This window comes from Diabrotica virgifera, chromosome 4 (genome assembly GCF_917563875.1).
Source record: "Diabrotica virgifera virgifera chromosome 4, PGI_DIABVI_V3a".
NCBI lineage: Eukaryota > Metazoa > Arthropoda > Insecta > Coleoptera > Chrysomelidae > Diabrotica > Diabrotica virgifera.
This window is the reverse complement of record NC_065446.1, coordinates 47,837,405-47,859,482: the sequence shown is the minus strand read 5'-3', so window position 1 is coordinate 47,859,482 and position 22,078 is coordinate 47,837,405. Positions and strand designations below refer to the sequence as shown.

The following is a 22,078-nucleotide window of genomic DNA, read 5'->3' as shown; positions in this document are numbered from 1 at the left end:
ATTCTGTTTCATATTTCCACTGTTCTTATTCTGTCCTACCTGGTAATTTGTAGACATCTTCTCATAAACTCAAATTCAACTGTTCGTATTTTATTTCGTATTATTGTTGTCACTGGCCATTCTTCCGCTCTTGTAGTGTAATATTCAGCACTATGCCCTAAAAATCCTTTTTTGTTTTCATATATGTTTCCATATCACTTCATGGAGTGCTTTCGTGGCTTGTTTTCCCCGTACTATTTTCATTTCTATATCTTTCATACAAGTGCCATCTAGGTTACAAGAATCTACAGGTCGAGCAAGTCTCGTAAATTTCACGATTGCGAGCCACGCTTCACGCAACCGTGTTTGCGTACTTGTGTTTCGAGTTGCGTGGTCGTGCAGAGTTATATTTACCAATTCGCGCAATCGTACTTGAGACGCTGTGTCAGGTGAGGTGTTTGAAAATTTGTGTAACTTGATTGCTTGATTCTGTGGTGTGAAGGTGGTTAAACTTTTGTTTTATTTTTTTTTGTTTTGTTTGTTTTTGTTGTAGCGAATATATCGCAGAAAGTTTTTAGATGAAGTAATTGTATGATGAAGATAACACAGAAAATACAAGAGGGCAGCATACTTTGCAAAACAACTGTTACAATTTGAAATCAACAATTTGTTAAGTTGTTGTCTTGCAGGTAAAAAAAGTGACTTTTTAAAAAATTATATCTTGGAAACTAAAAATTATTTTTATTTATAATTGAAACATGTAAAAGTATAGTACCTACTCTCAAAAAAATTTCAGCCAAAAATATTCATTTTTATAGAGTTGACTGCAATTTTTCGACAACAGCCCTTTTTTGCCGTGAGCAGCATAACAAGTCCAGTCTCATCTGAAATCAAAGTTTCTTGTAGTTTATACCTCTGGCTAGTGAATGAACAAAGGATTTTTTATTAGATGAGGTCATTTTTGTTTTATAAAAAAAAACTACTTTAAAAATGAGAAAAATTGGGGTCAAAAATGTGTTTAAACTTATGTAAAATCTTCAAATTTCATTTTTTTTTTAATTCCTTCGTTCATATTCTAGCCAGAGGTATAAACTACAAGAAACTTTTTGATTTCAGATGAGACTGGACTTAGTTATGCTGCCAACGCAAAAAAACTTAAACTCTACAAAAATGAATATTTTTGGCTGAAACTTTTTTTGAGACTACCTTAAGTACTATACTTTTACATGTTCCAATTATAAATAAAAATAAATTTTAGTTTTCGAGATATAATTTTTTTAAAAAGTCACTTTTTTTACCCACAAGACCCCTTAAAAAAATGTTTGGAAGAATATGTTTGATGGCCAAGATGCATACATATATTTAGAAGGAAAGTTCCTGATTTCTGTAGTATAATACATAATACCGAAGAGGAAGTAGCCCTAAGCGCCGGACTCCACTTGAGATTTGTAGTTGTGAAGATTGAACACATTCTTTCAAATAGAAGTCAATCCATGATTATTTAGTCACAAATGGATTGACTTGTATTTGAAACAATGTGTTCAATCTTCCTGATTACAAATCGCAAGTGGAGTGCGGCGGTAATAACACCAAAATATTCCATATAGGTCCATAGAAGGTACACAGACATTGAAAAATTCCTGGAATATCCCCGAAAACATGTTCCCTGAACGTGAACATCCCAGGAAAATCCTGTGTCAGCATTTTAAACATTACCTGAATGTCTTATTGGAACATTCCATGAATGTCCACGAATGTTCTCTGGACATTCAAAATATATTTTGTAGACATTCCCTGGATATACCAGAAATACAGTGATGAGCGCTCTAATAACCGGCAAAATAGCACAAAAGATGTATTAAGTAGTGAAATAAAAAGACATGAAACTAGTCGAGCTGGGAAATTTAGCGATATTAACTTATACATTTAGATTGTATTGATTGTGTACCACCTTCAGACGTACCAGACGAGTTTGGAAACTACCACTGTCACAGTGACAGTTTTAGTTGACATACTCCTCCGATATGTGTAAAGGTGGGATCAATATAACGTAAATTTAAAGGTTAATTTCGCTAAATTTCCCAGCTCGACTAGTTTCATTTCTTTTTATCTCACAACTAAATATTTTGCCGGTTATTAGGGCACTCATCACTGTACATCCTTGCTGATGTGACAATACCTCCTATCTGTCTTTTCATGAGTTTTGTATGAGAGATGGAAAAACATGTTTTAAGGTCACCTCCTGTGTTCATATGTAAGTTTTGACTTGTTTTGTAGTTCATAGATAGTTTAATTTACTACAAAACAAGTCAAAAAATATATGAAAACAGGAGGTGACCCTAAGACAAGTTTTTAGTCTCTCTTACAAAACTCATGAAAAAACAGATAGGATGTATTATTACATCACTGACGATATGTGGCCATACCAAATAATACATCCTTGATAAATATAAACATTTTTATTGAACAAAATCTTTTCATACATTTTTTTAATGCAATTTACTGATATTCCTAAATATTTCAAAAAAATGTGTCACATTTGCTTTGTAAACCTTTCTTTTGCCTTTCGTAGCCACGTATTCCGTTTCCTTCCTGGTTTTTTTGTAGACCACTTCTCTCAGCTGGTTCTAAAAAAAATAAAATAAATGGTAATTTTTCTATCCTTTACAATTAACAATCAGAAGAAATATTATTTACAGATAATGATATGTATAATAATAATAGGTTTGTTCTAGCATCAGTTTGAAACCATCAGCGAATAGTGGACCAGCGCGAGTAGAGGGGATCGCACTGGTGACTGTATTATGTTCTTTTACTGACCAACTGTTTGCTGATGGTTTTTGACTAGTTTGACTGTTTGCTAGAACAAACCTAATAATAATGAATATTTTGTATTTTGACAATGACATCTGATGTGGAAGTCAAAACATTAATAAAATTATTTTTTCAAGTTAACTTTCACATGCGCGTCTTAAAATTTAATACTTATATCATAAATAACTATTAAAACTATCTTAAGAGGAAACAGTATAGATCAACAGGTAGCGAAAATGTGTTCCAAGATTGCGGCTGTAATTTTGAATATTTTTTCAAGATATTTGGCACACATATTCGTAATATAATAAAGAATGGCGGTACAGAGCCCAATTTGAAAAATATATTAATATGTGGAAATTACTCTGTAATTAAATACAATATAAAAAAAACGAGCTTGTACCGCCATTAAGAAGAACAAAAAAATACACTTTTTTCAAATACAACTTTTTTATCCGATTTTGTGTTATTTTGGAACTACTAAAATTTTTTATTTCATTAGTAGTTCCAAAATTACACAAAATCTAGGCATCGGATAAAAAAGTTTATTTGAAGAAAGTGTATTTTTTTGTTCTTCTTAATGGCGGTACAGGCTCATTTTTTAAATATTGTATAATTACAGAGTAATTTCCACATATTAATATATTTTTCAAATTGGGCTCTGTACCGCCATTCTTTATTATTTTACGAATACGTGTGCCAAATGCCTCGAAAAAATATTCAAAATTACAGTGACAATCTTGGAACACGTTTTGGCTACCTGTTTATCGCTACTGTATTACCTTAAAACATTGTAATTTGCTAAACCAGTATATTTTACTCTACTACTACTCTACTAGCTACCTCATTTTCCACTGTTTCTAAAGACTTGTTTACATGGGTAGAGTTTTGAGGAGAGTAGAGTAGTGGTAGTACTCTACCAAAAATGGCTTGATACCATTCACATGAGGAGAGTACAAGTATAGTACTGATGCTAGTATAGTGAAACCGATTTTTGTATTTTTAAACACTCTTGATTATAAGTGCACCTTAAATTCTTAATTTTTTGCTTAAGCTTGTTTACTCCAAAGCCCCCTTTGCCATTCTTTCGACGATTTCATCCTCCGCAGCTTGCTGCAAACTTTTATTTCTGTAGTATACACTACCTAAATTCCATAAACACTGGTATTCGCCGTATTATAGCTCTACAAGTTTTAAAGTTTCATCTTCGGTGAACTTCATTTTCACTATTTACACAAAACACAATTCCAGCCAGAATGACAGCGCCCCCATGTACTCTCCTACCTACTCTATTCTGCCATAATTGAGCGTGTTCCATGGGTAGAGTGTGCAGCCTAGTAGACATTTTGGCAGTAGTGGTGGTCATAGAGTAGTTACTTTGCCATAGGTTGCTAGTCACTCTACTTTAACTCCAACTATACACTCTACCAGCTATTCTACTGTGCTGAGGATTTTTACAGGTAGAGTTACTCTACTCTATCAAGTACTTGCATCATTACTCTACCCGTGTAAACAAGTCTTAAATCTACTGAATGAAAATCTACTTAATCTTAATCTACTCTTAATGAAAAATGTCTAAAATCATTTACCCACCTAGTATTATTGTAGAATTTAAGACAGTCCAGTGCCTTATAAATAATTTCAATATGAATATTTTTCCCTTTAATTCTCCTTTGATACCACTCCATTTTAGATTTTGGGGAACTTATTTCATTGTGTTTATAGACCATATTTATTGAAGGAACCCAATCTGGAGATTGTTATTATCGATTAAGTCGGCTGGTTTTCCTATAAGATTAAAATGTTAACATCTTCAAAAATCGTTACTGTTGTAATTGTAACTTACCAGATATAAAATGATTACAGCAGACAGGACAGGAAAATTTTCATTTCGCTAGTAAAACCTGTACATTGTATTGCATTTAACCATTGTTGTCTCTCAGATACCTTATTTAGTTCAGTTTAAAAGTGAACTTTATCTTGACTTTATCACATTTCACACTTCCAAACCCAACACCAATGAAGCATATTATCTTTCTAAATTAATACTTCCAGAGAAAATGTTAAATTAATCTTTGTACAACACAAAATTACAAAGAAATACAACTAAAATTATCTAAAACTCATTAAGAACAGATAGAATAAGATTTATCTTTTACACCCAGTAGCCATATTGAGATATTGATTTAATTTTGAAAACGATTATATTGAAATTTGGTAAATATAACTCCGTACGACCACGCAACTCGAAACACAAGTACGCAAACACGGTTGCGTGAAGCGTGGCTCGCAATCGTGAAATTTACGAGACTTGCTCGACCTGTAGATTCTTGTATCTAGGTTTATCATTTACCTAAATACTTAAAAGTCTTACATAGACCAGGGCAATAAGACAAAAATATACCCTGTTCGTGACACTTCAGCAGCCAGGGTACTGAAGCGTTTTTTCGACAGGTAATACCTATAGGAACAAATTATAACTATTTCCTGCGTATGATCTGGCGGCCATTTTTATTTATAAACAATTAACTGTCAAAAAATGGCATTTTCCCCTTTTTTTTTCAAATCAACGGAAAATAGTGAAGCTTATGATTTTTTAGTACAAATATCTTCGAGATTATGGAAAAAGCTTTAAAATGACGTATTACAACGTTTGATATACTCATTTATTGTTAATATAATTGCGAAAAAAGGTCAGAATTGCAAAAAAAATATTTTTTCAATAACTGTTGTAAAAATTAGTGTACAGCTTTGAAATTTTTGTCAAATGAGGGGTTCTTTGGTGCTTAATATGTGATGAAAATTTCAAAGCGATTTATTTAATTGTTTAAATTTTATTTAAATTGTTTATCCCAGAGAGCATTTTTTTTGCAATAATATAAGTCAGAAAAAATGGCCTTAGAACCATTCCACAGGTGTCGAATGAAAGAGTATTAGCTACATTTTCAACATGGTTAAAAAAAAAAAAAAAAAAAAAAGTAATAAATAACATAATTGATAAAAAATTGTAATAAATATGTATAATTTCCTATATAACAAAATAAAAAGTTTATAAGGAAAGATTTACGATACTTTTGCATAATTATTTATTACTAATAAATGCATTTATTATTCACTTTTTTAAACCAAGTTGAAAATATAGCTCATGGTCTTTCGTTTGACACCTGTGGAATGGTTCTAACGTTATTTTCTTCTGACTTCTGTTATTGCAAAAAAATGCTCTCTGGGATAAACAATTTGAATAAAATTTAAACAATTGAATGAATCGCTTTGAAATTTTTATCACATATTAAGCACCAAAGAACCCATATTTGACAAAAATTTCAAAGCTGTACACTAATTTTTATAACAGTTATTGCGAAAATAATTTTTTTTGCAATTCCGACCTTTTTTTCGCAATTATATTAACAATAAAGGAGTATATCAAACTTTGTAAAACGTCATTTTAAAGCTTTTTTTCATAATCTCGAAGATATTTGTACTAAAAAACCATAAGTTTTCCTATTTTCCATTGATTTGAAAAAAAAGTGAAAAATGCCATTTTTTGACACTTAATTGTTTATAAATAAAAATGGCCGCCAGATTCTACGCAGGAAATAGTTACAATTTGCTATTATAGGTATTACCTGTCGAAAAAACGCATCAGTACCCTGGCTGTTCAAGTGTCATGGAAAAAACCTTATTACCCTGGACTAACAACTCTTAATAGTGTCTTCTAAACTTACGTTTACATCAGCAACCAATCTGTAATCAATTACCTTCGACTAGATTAAATTGTTTTAGACTAGGCTAAACTAGTTTATCCTGATATAAAAACATACACTTCAGGATAAACTAGCTTGGCCTAGGTCAAACTAGTTTGGTTGCGCTGTTTTGCTGCAAACTAGTTTTGTTGCAAACAATTAGTCTAAGATACGATATAAGGTCGATTTGCACCGATCTGTTTAATGGATAAAAATTATACGATATGTAATGTAGCATGTTAACAATTACAAAAAACAAGGGTTGCCCGATCTAATCTTGTTCTTACTCACAAGACTACAGTGTTTTTGGTGCCAAAGTGTTTAGAGCTGATTTTAGGTATATTTGGGGTGCTGATTCCGAATATGGCTTTAGTTTTACCCTATCAGCTCTAGTTTTCAAGATAACGTAGGTCATGCCAGCTTTTATGCATTAAAATACGGATATGCTGATGTGGATATACTAAATTGGAATAAAAATCACACAATTAGAAAAATAAAGTATATTTTAAGGCAGAGGTTCTCAGTCTGTGGTACATGTACCACTGGTGGTACATATAATTATTGGCGGTGGTACACAAAACACAGAAAAAGTTAAAATAGTAGTACTTAGTAAGTATTGATAATACAATTTAAAAATATAGGTGGTACCAAAAATAATAAAAATAATAAATTGTAGGTGGTACATCACTCAAAAAGGTTGAGAACCGCTGTTTTAAGGCATTTAACAACAACAAAACCCTTTGTACAATGAAACAGATATACAATTAGTTTTGAGAAAAAAAAACTAACAAAATAGAAAACAAAAACTTTACTTGACGTAACGAAAGCTTCGCTTGCGCGACTTCCTGGAATGGACTTTTAAACAGTCTCTCTTCAACCTCCAGCAAGAATCTGCCACCAAAAAAGGTCTTTTGTAATTTTTCTCTAAAGTTGATCGTTTTCTAGTTATAAACAATTTAAAACTGAAAAAGAACGAAAGATGACGATTTTCAAGGCTAAAAAGCATAAGTATAAAATATCATTTTTGAAATTACTAAGTGCCTAAATTCAAGTACAGTGGAACCCCGATAAGTCGGCCCCCGATAACCCGGAAGTCCGGCAACAATAAAAATGTATGTAATATAATATTTGAGAGAGAATGTATGTTTGTGTAATTTGAACTATACGATATTAAAAATGACTCATGGCACACGGCGCTGGCAGTAGAGAGACGTTATGATCGGAAACAATAAGCGCCTTTATTCCTTATTTATTTCAAACTGTGTTAGCATTGTTTAAAAAAGACTAAAAGACTATTTAAAAAAATTATTTTTTAAACAATGGTCTTATGTTTTCATTGTTCTTAAATAACATAACATCGTTCCGATTGTAACTGTATTGTGTGCAGTACAGGCTTGTATTGTTCGCTTCCGTTTGTTTACGTTTGTGTTTGCGTGTTTTTAGTAATTTAGATGTGTAGGTACTGTGCATATATTTCATGTTATTTCAATTACAACGGAGTTTATCTGTAAGTATACCGTATTTTATTAATTTTTACCATATTTTTCGGCTAACCCGGATTTTCGATAACCCGGATCGGCCGCGGTCCCGATTAATCCGAGTTATCGAGGTTCCACTATAGTTTAAACCTTATTCTATCAGTTCTTGATAAGTCTTTTGGACTTATTTTATTTTGAAACATTGTTTTTTAGTTGTTAATGCCCGTCTCCCCATAAGAAACATTCCTCATTAACAATTAAAAAAATATGTTTTAGAATAAAACGTGGCTAAAATTCTTATCGAGCCCTGATAGAAAAAGGTACAACTTGAATTTATGTACAGTGGAACCTCGATAAGTCGGATTAATCGGGACCGCGGCCGATCCGGTATATCGAAAATCCGGGTTAGCCGGAGAATATGGTAAAAATTAATAAAATACGGTACTCTTACAGATAAACTTAATTACAGTGGAACCCCGATAAGTCGGCCCCCGATAACCCGGAAGTCCGGCTAACCCGGACCGATTTTCATAAGACAAAACGAAACATTGTTTTCAGTTAGACTGAGTTTCTTACCAGAAATAAACAATACTGTATACAACTGTACGTAATTTAGATGTATTGTGCATATGTATTTCATGTTTTTGGAATTATAATGGAGTTTATCTGTAAGTAAACCGTATTTTATTAATTTTTACCATATTCTCCGGATAACCCGGATTTTCGATAACCCGGATCGGCCGTGGTCCCGATTAATCCGACTTATCGAAGTTCCACTGTAATTATAATTGCCAAAAAAATGAAATACTCATGTCCAGTACATCTAAATTACGTACAGTTGTATACGTTATTGTTTATTTCTTGCCAAAAAAACTCAGTCAAAGTGAAAACATTTTTATTTTATCTGATGAAAATCGATCCGGGTTAGCCGGACTTCCGGGTTATCGGAGGCCGACTTATCGGGGTTCCACTATACTTGATGATTACAAAAATGATATGTTTTACTTGTGTTTTTGAGCCTTAAAAATTGTCATATTTCGTTCTTTTTTCAGTTTTAAATTGTGTAATAACTCGAAAACGATCAACTTTAGAGAACAATTGAGGGGATTAGATGCTAAGGGGTACAAGTGACAAAATATTGTAAACTGAGTTAACTGAACAAAATAATATTTAGATAGTATTAAAAATTTAGTGGGAAAGAGATACTGGTGAATTAAACTTCTGGTGGCGTCATATCGCAGGTTCTAGTTTGACTACTTACGAAATATTAAAAAAAAACAGTTTGCGGCAAACAGGTATAACTTCACTTGTATCCCTTTGCCTGTAAGGTGTTGAATATTATTTTTGGTGATTTGTTTAGTATCTTTGCAAATAAAGCCTTTAAAAAAGTATTTAAAATAAGTGAAATAATAACACAAAATGTACCAAGAAGTTTTCATAAATAAAAATGTTTAATTTTTACGTAATTTTTCTTTTATTTTAGGTTAAGAATTTATGAAATTCGTAAGGCACTTAAGTGGCAAAGGGACCGTTCCAGTATTATGTAACGCAGGTTGGGAGGGGGGTCAAAAATCTTTAAATATCGCGTTACGTGATACTTGAACGCTCCCAAAGAGACACAAGCGCAAAATTTGAAGCAGAGGGGTACAAGTGCGAACGTTTTTACCAGAATTTCAAATATTTTGAATGAAAATAACTACTAACTTTACAAAAGCTTTTACAATTAGATAAGTAAAAGGTATACAATTAATTCAAAATAAATTCTCATTAACTCATAACTCATTAATTTGCTGTAAAATTTACTATGTAAATTTAACCTTGACTTCGTTTTTCTCAATTGAACCATTTTATCACTTGTACCCCGTAGAATCTGGTCCCCTCAATTACAAAAGACCTTTTTTTGTTTAGAATGATCCAAAAAATCTGAAATAGTATCTGCCCGGGTCGAATTTTTTTAAATTCATAAAAAAAGTCATTTTTTAATTATTAATTAATTATAGTTAGAACAAAATTAGATCGGGCACCCCTTGTTTTTTGTAAAATTGTTAACATGCTAAATTACATATCCAGTAATTTTTATCCATTAAACAGAACGGTGCAAATCGACCTTATATCGGATCTTCTACTATATGTTTTTAATAATAATAAAAGAAGAAAAAACAACAATTTGTGTTGACTATACCAATGGTTGATATGGTTTCGAATATGCGATGTTATTGACTCGGGGGGGCATGGCGATGGCGTACTGACGTGGCGGCTACTCGGAATGCGGTCCGGCGCTGCTGCATTCTTCCACTTTACCAGCTTCCTTCGACTTAAGAACAATGCGCGTGTGCCACATCTCCGTAATTTCCCGGGAGCCTACGATTTGGACATTTAGAATAAAATTTCGATGAATTTGTGCCATTTACGAGTAAATTGAATTTTTATACATTAGTAATAATAAAAATATAAGTATAGTACTGGAATTTTCGCAGTCGTTGTTACACATATATATTTATGATAAAAGTTTGCAGATAAAGATATGTAATTAAAAAAGTATTTATTAGTTTAGGACCCAGGTGGGGTTTAGTATGCACATTTATGTCACCCCGCTACCTTGACGTTTTTTATATTTTTTTAGGTGCTTGTAGATTCGATTTTTCGAGGAAACCATGCTGAAAACCGGTCAGATAATTTGTTTTTAACAACTTAATTGTTTAAATGATTGTATCACCCAAACTATCAGAGATATTTAATTTCATCAAAATGAAAATTGTTCTTTTTGAAAAAATGAACAAAATGGCGGTTGCTAAATTTTGATCTGATTGTTGTAGAACCCGAGTTATAATAAATTTCTTAAAAAACAATTACAAATTATGTATTCGATGGGGCTTTTCTAAGTAGAACTCTTTTTCTTTTTGTGTAGACATGACTGTGTCTGTTTTTCAATGTGTCGAAGTTGTCGTTCCATCGTTTTCCTGGTCTTCCCACTGATCGTCTTCCTATTGGGGAACCGTCTCTCGCCGTCCTTACTACTCTGTTTGTTGTCATTCGGCTTATATGGTCATTCCATTCTACTCTTCAGTTTTTCACCAAGTTCTTAATGTTGTCTACTTTGCGTCTCGGTCGTATATATGCACTTCTAGCTCTATCGTATAGTGTCTTACCATCGATTTTTCAAAGTGTTTTCATCTCTGCTGTTTCTAGCATTCTTTTTGTCCTTTCTGTATCAGGTCGTGTTTCTGCCGCGTATTAAAATTAAGTTTCAAACTTTGAAAATCTGACCAATGGAAGTTATAGATTAACTCAAAACGAACGTTTTAAGCTTCGGTAAATGTTTCTGTGTTCATTATTTGCCGAGATATTAAAAATTGATTTGCCGAGATTTGAAATTTTTTTCAAAAATAAGCCTGTTGAACCGATGAAACTATTTTTGAACTACTGTTCTGCTAGCTTGATTATCAAGTTAGCAGAACATGCGATAACTTAAAAAAAAGAGCAATAAATGTTTTCTTGGAACATTAAATTTGCATTTTATTTACACTTAATTATTGTATAAGAATAACTGTGTTCTGCTGACTTTGTTCTGCTAACTTGATGGACGTCAAAATGTTACTTGCTGATATAATATAAGACGATGGTAAAATGCAGTTCTCATTCAGGTCTCATTTTACTACTATAAACTAAGAGTTGAGCGTCAACTATTTTTAGAAGAAAAATAGTAAAACAAAACAGAAAGTTAAGAAATGAATAAAATCAACAGAAATTGTAATAAAATAACAATTTAAAGAAAAAGGGGTATTTCCATCTCGGCTCACTATAACCCTTTAGCCCTTTATGATACCCCAGGTACATTTTTAAAACCCCCAGGTCGGCTCGAAGATTAACAGGTAGGTATTAGTACCCATTAATAGGTATAATAATAATTTTATTTTGGAATAATAGATTATGGAAAATTTCTTATTAACATAAGGCCTATTCCCGCTGCATGTCCTGAACCTATCCTGAACTTACCCAGAGGGAGATCGCCTGCGCATTAGGTTTTCACAAGGAAATATTCGACCTTATTGAACGTCCAATTTTGTAATGCGCAGGCGTTCTCCCTCTGGCTACGTTCGAGTAATACAGCGTGAATACGCCTATAGAAAAACTTCCTACCCTCAATACCCCTTCTTTTAATATTGTACAGACAATTTGGGTTCTTTGCGAATTTAAGAAACAGTTTCTCGTGGTTGGAAATGTTGGTCGTGGAATCGATTTCGCTACTGATACATAGGATAAAGCTTGGTTAGATGTTTGAGACATATTGACAGTTTCGGTATCTGCTACGCCACTGCTCATGTAGTCAAAAGCAATTACGTTTTTATCTTGAAATTATACCAAAGTTAACTTATATGTATTATGGTAAAGGTTCAGCTTTTAATCCATTTTAAAATAAAAATAGATTTAATTGCCGATTTTAAGGAAATCTTGTTTAAATTTTTCTTCTGTGTTTTTAACAGTTGAAACAAAAAATAAACCTCAACTAATAAATGAGTGATTTATACATACATCTATTTCTAGTTGAAGGTACACTAATCTCACAGTTTTTGCACTATGTTTTACAAAGCACGACAAAATACAGAACGAGGTTACTCGCTCGACACCTCGTAGTGGAATCAATTTATCTTTCAATTAACTACTATTCAGTATTCAGACAAAATAGAGTATAATGACATCTTTAAAGCCCATAAGTGAAATGTTTAGGCAAAGACGAAAATTGTTATTAGTGTGTGAACATCGGCTCCCATGAGCCGAGCTGGTATATTTTATATCGGGCAGTTTTAACCTTTGCGCCGACTTGGGACATTTTTAAAAGACCTACCTGATTCTTGGGCCGAGATAGGCACTGCCCAAGAAAAATAACAAATATGTGACATCTATAACGTTACGTAATATTTTATTGAGTCATGAGATAGGTTGCTGTATCCATATGCTTGTGAGGTCAATAGAAAACAAATGTGTCATTTAGTGATACTCAATGAATATAAGATTGACAACCAGGACACCCAAGATATCAAAATACAGAGAGGAGTCCGTCAGGGTTGCGTGCTGTCCCCACTTACTCTTCAATGTCTACAGTGAAGCGCTCTCAGATTCAATAGAAGGTATATCTATAAATGAAGAAGTTTTGAACAACTTAAGTTTTGCAGACGATACAGTAATAATAACGGATAACAATAATGATTTACAGAACGTAATGCAACGCCTTAATGAACGCTGTCATAAGTACGGACTGAAGATGAATTTAAAGAAAACTAAATGCATGATCATGACTAAATCAGCACACGCAAACATCCAATTGACTATTGAAGATACTGTAATTGGGAGTGTGGAGAATGACAAATACTTAGGAACATGGATAACATCAAATGTAGACCAAACCAAAGAAATTAAGACACGTATTGAAGTAGCACGTGCATCATTCATTAAACTTAAAAAGTTTCTTTGTTGTCGGGATATAAGGTTAGAACTACGTCTAAAGATGCTTCGGTGTTACGTATTCTCTACTCTTCTTTATGGCTTGGAAGCGTGGACATTAAAACAAGTCCATCTGAATAAGTTGGCCGCCTTTGAATTTTGGTGTTACAGAAGAATCCTACGCATATCATGGATTCAAAGAATGTCAAACCTGGAAGTAATTAGAAGGATAGGAAATGAACCGGAAATAATATTAATTATCGAAAGACGAAAACTTGATTACTTGGGACATGTGATGAGAGGGCAAAAATACTCATTATTACAACTTATTATGCAAGGCAAAATCCGAGGAAAGCGAAGTGTGGGAAGACGAAGAACATCCTGGCTTAAGAACTTAAGAGAATGGTTCGAATGCAGTAGTGCAGAGCTGCTTAGAGCGGCAGTCAACAGGGTTCGCATTGCCATGATGATTTCCAACCTTCGATAGAAGATGGAACTTAAAGAAGAAGAATGCATATAGCATTCATAAAAATGTAAGATGGTATAAAGATAGTAGTAGAATATTTTCAGGTTATAAACAAAATATTCTGTAACATACACCTTTTGGTTTAAAAGTTAAGAATAAGTTCATCGAATCTTTGGCAACATTGTTTTGATAGTACCCTCTTAAGAATCAAATCGCCATGAAGAGAGACGCAGTTACCGAATCCACGCTTACCGGAGTCTGCCAGCTTGGAGCCAAAATTGCGGGAAATGGAATTTTAATGTATTTTTTAATTTAAATTTTACACAGGTGTGGGGCTAAAATCTACAGGAATGTGGACCCTCCAGGCCATTAAAGAATTCGAGTGGAAAGCGGAGCTGGGATATTTAAATACATTTTTTATCTGAAGATAGAATTTCTGAACTAGTTAGTTTTTAACTTTGACGCATTGTTTTGTTTTTAAAAACCATGTGGAATATTATTAAACAAAAACACATTAATGTATTTCCCCAGGAAGCATTAAAAAATAGAAAAATTACTGACCGGTATTTTTCAACTGGAATATCTGGGGGAAGTCAATAGAAAAGGCGTACTATCTTGTGGGTATCAAAATTTTTACTGCAGCATGGTTTGTTCAGAGGCGGCTTTACCTATTGTGCAGGGTGCAGGGATGTTGGGGCGCCGAGCGCCAAAGAGCGGGTCCTTTACTTTGTTTCAACATAAAATATGCTTTAAAACGATTAATAAAAAATTACATTGACACTTAAGTGCGATTTATAGATTGCCGCCCACCCGGCTGTCCGTCCAACGGACGAGTGGCAATCTTTTGATTCATTTGAAGACATACCGACAATGATTCCGAAATCGGTTGTAGAACCTATAAAGGTCAAATTGCTTGGGACTTGCAGAGCATTTTCAAAGGCGTTTGTACACCTGTCGCGGGGTAATTTTGCGAAATAAGCTTTGACGGAATGGATTAAGTATTATATTTTAAGTTAATATGTAAATATAAAGTGGCTTTTTTTATTAAAATTATTTAAAAGGAAATTATCTTTTATTACTACTACAATTATTGCGACTTTCAGCGGAGTCAGAGCTCCTCAAAAATTATCAATAGTAATTGCACGAGAGCTCCAAAATTATCGATTTGTATCCCGAGTGACACTAGGACAGTATTAATTTCACGACCCGAAGGGGAGTGAAATTATGTCAAAGTGTTATGAGGGCAAAACAAATCGATAATTTTTAAGAGTTCAAGTGTAATTTGATAAGATTATTTCATGAATAAAACTTTAACTAATATTTTATTGATATCTTCGTCTGAATATTTGCTAAACCTGTTCCTGGTGTTATCTTTGACAAATGGTAAAAGATTAATTGTCATTAATATCAATGAATGTTCATTTTTTTGTAGAAAGGAAGGGCATCTGACGTAATACTTGACGACGGGAAATTATCAAAAATTATTGCTGTAATTTTTATTTCTGTAGATTTCTATTGGTCAGAATCTCTATGAATGAAATAATCCATATTAACAATTGGTCTTTGGTTTTTTTAGTAATATGTACTGAAAATATGTAGTTTATCATTTTATAAACCTCAACCAATTTTCAACCTTACCTCATAGATTAAAAAGTTCATTTTTAATTAAATATTTTTAACAGATTTGGGTAGATTGTTCTGACACCGTGAATACCTATTGGTTCCCGACATCATTTAATATTGCACTATTTGCATTTGGATTTTTGTTTACATTATAAGCGTATCTACCTAATACCCTCTAATACACTATGTACTAGTACTAGGTTGGTACCTATTCGACTATTCCATTTTGACTGTGCGTCTACCAAAGAGCGCCAGGGCATCAACTGCACACGGGCGCTACATGGGCTAGAGCCGCCTCTGGGTTTGTTATTAACAGTTAAGCAAAAAAGCGACTCTTTTCATTCATTTCAGTATTGTGAAAAAAGTACGCATTGTAGATAAAAACATAATAAAACTTACTTTCTCATACAGAAGTAGAAAACTTCGATTTGTATAATGGTATAAAAAGTGTATTAAAAACTATTAAAATGCCACCCCAATGGATTGCAAAACGTTTTCGATCTAAATCAGATCATCTTCAGTGCCTAGCACGAAGTATTTCCACGTTAAAATGAAAGCAAAAGGTTAAAATTGTGACTGTTACGGAAAAAATGTGGCAAATACTTACGTTCTGCTTAGTAGATGAAACTAGCACACTATTAAAAGTGGTAACATCGAGATATATGATTTACATAGTAAGATTATAATAAATATAGCGACTCTAAGCCGATGTTAATAGATTGTATATTAATAGTGCTCAAAGGTCAACATGGTTCCCTGCTCGAATAGAACTCGTGGTTCTTGCCAGTTCAATAGACACAGACCAACAAAGGTGTAGGAAGTGAAAACCTATTTGTCAAGACAAAAGTGACATAACAAGACAGGTAGTCAATTTGTTGTGACAGGTAAATCATTTTGTGAACAGTGATACCCTCATTTAACACCGCAACTGTTCCGTACTGTACCGAATTATATAGAGGAGGAAATAACTTCGCAACCTACAAACAGACATCCAAGATCTATTTCTCCCAAAGAAGACTTGTTTTTCTTTGGGGGAAAACTTTTTAGTTTCTTTGCATACAAAGGAGGATTTTCTTTATCTTTTTCTATTAATATTTTATCCTCTAGTGCAGAAAACTTTAATTTATGGTATTTCTTAACGAAGGACATCTTTCAAGATATTGAAGGTAGTCTGTGCTAACAAAAAAATACACATTTTTTAAAGAAATGCAAATTTTCTGTAAAAATGTGCCGTTCTTAAATCGTTGAAATCAAAACGCGTTTGATTTAAACGAACTGTTTTTCACGAACAATCGTACACCTTTCCGAAATTTCGCTCCGATCTTTTATACAAACCGCTCTTATTTATTTCACATTGGGTTTTAATGAAAACGGTAACGTACTTTTTCGTAGTAGGCCGCCGAAATATTTCGGGCCGATCTCGTCAGACAAACCAGGCCTTTGGGAAAATAATCGGCCCGAAATGCTAGTTTTTGAAGTTTTCATATTGGCCAGCGTTTTACGCGAAATACCATTCTGTCCGTCGGCGTCGTCACACGTTCTGTCCGGCTTCTTTAGATGTAATTCTAAAATTTAGCTGTATTCAAATAAAATATGTATACATAACAAGCAATAAATAAAACTGAATTATAATACTGTTAAAAATACATTCCCTTTTTTACAGATGGAGAATACCTATTTGCTGAACCAGAAAGCAAGCTTTCCAAATATGCCCCGAAGAGTTGGCGCTCCTCTCACAGCCATGGACTCGATGCCAACGGCCGTCCAGCCTTGGCTTTCTACTTCAGGGTTCAATTTTACGTCGATAGTCCCTTGTTACTCAGAGACGAAACTACAAGACACCACTACTACCTTCAGCTACGTCTCAACGCTTCATCCGGAGCTGCTGGAGACCATGGCACGCATTTGGCGGGGCTTTCGCTACAGGCCGATTTGGGGGATTACAGCGAAACCACGACATTCCGACCCGAAGACTACGTTCCTCCAAATATGCGGGGCCCCGCGGCCCTTAGGATTATCGAAGCGGCGCATAGGACTCACAGGGGTTTGTCGAAGAATGAGGCTCGGGGGAGGTTTATAGCAGAAGCTTGCCAGCTTCAAGAACCAGTCAACGCTCACGTATTTAGGTAATATTTTTATCTTGCATCATACGAACAGTTTGAAAAATATCAGACAAAGTATGCATATGTTACCGGCCAAACCCGATTTCAGAACAAACTAGTTTGGCCTAGGCCAAACTAGTTTGTCCTGAACGCGATAGGATAGGATAAACTAGTTTGGCCTAGGCCAAACTAGTTTATCCTGATGTTAATACGAATACTGCAGGACCTCCTAATAGTAAGGCCTAATGTAAACATTATAGTATACCCACAAAGCCAATATAAATAGATAAACTGAATAAAATACTCTGTAATTGGAAAATATTCATTGTTATTAAAACGATAACGAGTCGTTGTTAAAATTAATGAACAATTATTAGTAATACCAACAATCACATTATAAAAAATAATAAGTGTTTTTTATAAAAGCAATAGTTATAACTCAATTATAAAAAATATTATTTATTTTTCCATGGAGTTTTTTGGTGGCACCTAGAATTGAGGAGTATAATTGCCCTTTTGCACTTGCATCTGTTTGTGCAACAGTTTTTGTTCCAGCTGCATTTGACAAAACCCTTGTCCGATCCAACTGAATCTCTCGTAGCTGCAACCCTTAGCGCTATTTTAGAGACAATATATCTAACTTTTTGGGGCACTAATGTCTCTAAAAGGTTTTTAATTGTTTTCAGATCAGAATTTGACATTTGCCATCAAACTTTTTTTAGAGGTATTAGATACAGACTAAGGCACTGAAATATCGTTAAGGGTTGCAGCTACGAGAGATTCAACTGGACCAGGACAAAGGTTTGTCAAATATAGTTGCAACAAAAAATGGTCCACAAATAGATTCAAGAGCAAGAAGGCAATGACAATCCGCAATTCAAAAAGTGTCACCAAAACACTTGATGGCAAAATAAATAATGATTATAATTGAGGAATAATTATTGTTGCTTTTATAGAAACACTGATTATTTTTTATAATATGATTGTTTGTATTACCAATAATTGTTGTCCATTAATTTTAACGGCGATTATATTTTACTAAAAATGATTATTTTCCAATTAGAGAGTATTTTATTCAGTTTATCTATTTATTTTGATATTGTACGTTACATTATAAAGGGCTCACTAGTTTATCCTACAGTGTCCGTATTAATATCAAGCTAAACTACATAGTTTGTCCTAGGCCAAACTAGTTTGTCCTGAAATCGGGTTTGGCCGGTAAAATATATAAATTGAAGATTGGGAATTATAAAGGGCAAAAGTAGTAAATCTATCTTAAGAAAGCTTATTGCAAAAGTAACTTTCAACAATCATAACGAAAACTTATCATAACGAAAACTTTGTTTATTTACGTATTTTAATGCATAATATGGAAAATTGCTATTATGAAAAGTTGTTTAGAATTAATAATTATGTTTTAATGTTCAATTATTTCATTCTGATTTAAATGTTATGAACTATAAAGGTACTTTATTCTTGATCGAAATTCATTTTTTTTATATACCTCGTATAAAATTAATAAAATTTTATATATGATGGTTGCATCATAAATCTTAGAACATGAAGAGCTTTTTATGAAGAATAACTTTTTTTCGTCAAATTAAAAATAAAAGAGTTATAGATGAAAATGTTGTTGGTATCCATAATTTGAGAAAAATCTTCAAATATTTTTTTTTTCATTAGAAGGATGTACACTAACCGGCACAAAAAACGGCCACCCCACAAAATGGGTAATTTTTGATGTCTTGAATTTCCTAAAGCTGTTGTCCGATATAAGTGATTTTTTTTAATATTTTATAGCCTTATCTTTTAACAATATTGCTGTAATAAAATTGTTGCTAGACAGGTAAATTATCATTGTATACCGGATGTACGAATCAAACTGTGTTTTTTTCTCAAAGTTCGCAACACCCTGTGGAATATTCTAGCATATATAGAATACTGAAATTAAAACCCAACTATAGCCTCAGGTTTTCTTAACATTCTGTTTTTTGATTCATTCGCTTATGTTGAATAATAAAAAAGTTAGGTACTTTAACAACTAGCCATGTTCTTCATTACTACAGGGTGTTTGTAAATAAGTGCGACAAATTTTAAGGAATAATTCTGCATAAAAAATATTGACCATTTGCTTATAAACATATGCCCGTAAATGCTTCGTTTCCGATATACGGGATGTTGAAGTTTTTTTTACAAACTGACGATTTATTTATTGCTCTAAAAACCAGTTGAGATATGCAAATAAAATTTGGCAGGTTTTAAGAGGTTGTTATTGCGCATTTTTTGACATACAATTAAGAATTTTATATTCACCATTGGCCTGCATGCGGGTAATATTACCCGTCATATTACCCGTATGCGCGTCAATGGAGAATATAAAATTTTTAATTGCCTGTCAAAAAATATGCAATAACTGTATCTTAACTCCTACCAAATTTCATTTTCATATCTCAACCGGTTTTAGAGCAATAAATAAATCGACAGTTTGTAAAAATATAATTCAACATCCAGTATCTCGGAAACGAAGCATTTGCGGACATGTGTTTATAAAGCAAACGGCCATTATTTTTTCATGCAGATTTACCCCTTAAAGTTTGCCGCACTTATTTATAAACACCCTATATTAATTAAGAACATGGCTAGTTTTTAAAGTACCTAACTTTTTTATTATCCAACATAAGCGAATGAATCAAAAATAAAATGTTATTAAAACCCGAGGCTATAGTTCAGTTTTAATTTCAGTATTTTATAAATTCTAGAATATTCAATAAAGTGTGATGAACTTTGAGAATAAAACACAGTTTGATTGGTACACTCGGTATACAATGATAGTTTACCTGTCCAGCAAGAATATTATTACAGAAATTTTGTTTAAAAGAATAAGGCTTATAACATATTAAAAAAATCACTTAAATCGGACAACAGGTTTAGGAAATTCAAGACATCAAATATTACCCATTTTTGGGGGTGGCCGTTTTTTGTGCCGGTCAGTGTAATTGCACATATCAGACCATATTTTTTTATTCCAAACAATATTATTTCATATAGTCGATTCGCTAAACTCAGACCCAACTGGCTAGTGATTTTAGTCAATAATTTTGCCAATTTGGCAAAAAACATAATTACTAAATAGTTAATAATTACTAAATAATTAGTAATTTTACCAATTTTGTCAAAATTCGCAAAAAACAAAAAAATCGAGTGTCGAGTTTAGCGAACCGACTATAATAACAATTTTCATTTCATAACAAATGGAACAGTCCATTTATCATTAGGTACTCCCAGTAGGGGAGGCCGTATACTCGTATAAACCTTTTTAAAGCTGTTTAATTATTGCTTTTAAAATATACTCAAATTGTATTTTTGAACATCTTATTTATTTTGTATAATAATTAAATTCACTATCAAATGTCATTGATATTTTATTAATACTTAATTTAAAATTTAGTTTGACACTCGCGAAGTGTCAAACTCAAATGTAAATAACCTACGCTTTGCTTAACAAATCGAGATTAAAAAACTAGCCTACTTACTAGCAACGATTTCAGCTGACGTTTAGTGCGTCGCGTCGGCAGAAAATAAAAGGATTGTGACGTCACATTTTAGACTTTGAGGTCGATTATCTCGAAGACGGTTAGAGATATCGAAATGCAGTTTTCAGATTTGGATTCAGAAGAAAAAACTACATGAGAATCAATCGATAAATCTGATCTAAGTATTGCAGGGGCGGCAACGCAATAACACACAGAAAAATATATTTAAAGAAGCAAATTAGGAAAGAATGTAAGAGTTTTCTTGTTTCTTTTTCAAGCATCTTCAATTTGAAGCAGCTGTTTGAAGAAAAGTTGTTGTTCTGAAGTGTATAGATACAGAATCATGCTTCGAAGGGACGTCTTTTTATTTTCTGATACCCTACTCTCTGGTGTGAGTTTGACTACATCAGCTTATCTAAGTTCAACTTAACCTTTCCCTTTATTCAAAACGTCAACCTCTACCATTTCTTGAAATTTAGAAAACGAAGTCCTTTGACTCACTGCTTCGACCATTATAGATATTAATTTGCTGATATTAAGCTTTGTACTGTTAGAACAGATGAAAATGACAACAAATAGAGCAGTAAGAACGGCAAGAGACGGTTTCCTAATGGGAAGACGATCAGTGTATATCATGTTGGTTTTTTTGTTTCCAATTCCATCTTGTGCCCATCACTCATTTTTGTCCTTTTTTCATTTGCGGCTCTGTTCCCAAGTTATCTTTGCATTTCTATCGCTTTTAGTGCCAGGTCACATTCTATCTATACTCGGTGTTATTTATATATTGCTAATTTACCTTTGGCTTTCAATATTTTTTTAATTGCTCTTTAAATTTTTTAATCTCAAATGACACACATCATATTATTTTTTTGCTCTGAATATTTTTGTTGTTATTAAA

At 33.0% G+C, this 22,078-nt stretch overlaps 1 protein-coding gene and 1 long non-coding RNA gene across 2 annotated transcripts in view; one reads left to right on the top strand and one right to left on the bottom strand.

Annotated features, from left to right (window-relative positions):
• Positions 1–22,078, top strand: part of LOC114333031 (protein expanded) — a 197,575-nt gene that overhangs the window by 160,770 nt on the left and 14,727 nt on the right. The window contains exon 3 of the mRNA XM_050649110.1: positions 17,209–17,671. Within this exon, the coding sequence (XP_050505067.1) occupies positions 17,209–17,671 (463 nt within the window). The remainder of the gene's footprint in view (positions 1–17,208; positions 17,672–22,078) is intronic.
• LOC126883505 (uncharacterized) lies at positions 2,442–4,946 on the bottom strand. The gene is made up of 3 exons (XR_007697676.1): positions 4,640–4,946; positions 4,387–4,581; positions 2,442–2,606 (listed from the first exon to the last, which is right to left on the bottom strand). It is a non-coding gene; the product is annotated as an uncharacterized LOC126883505 (long non-coding RNA).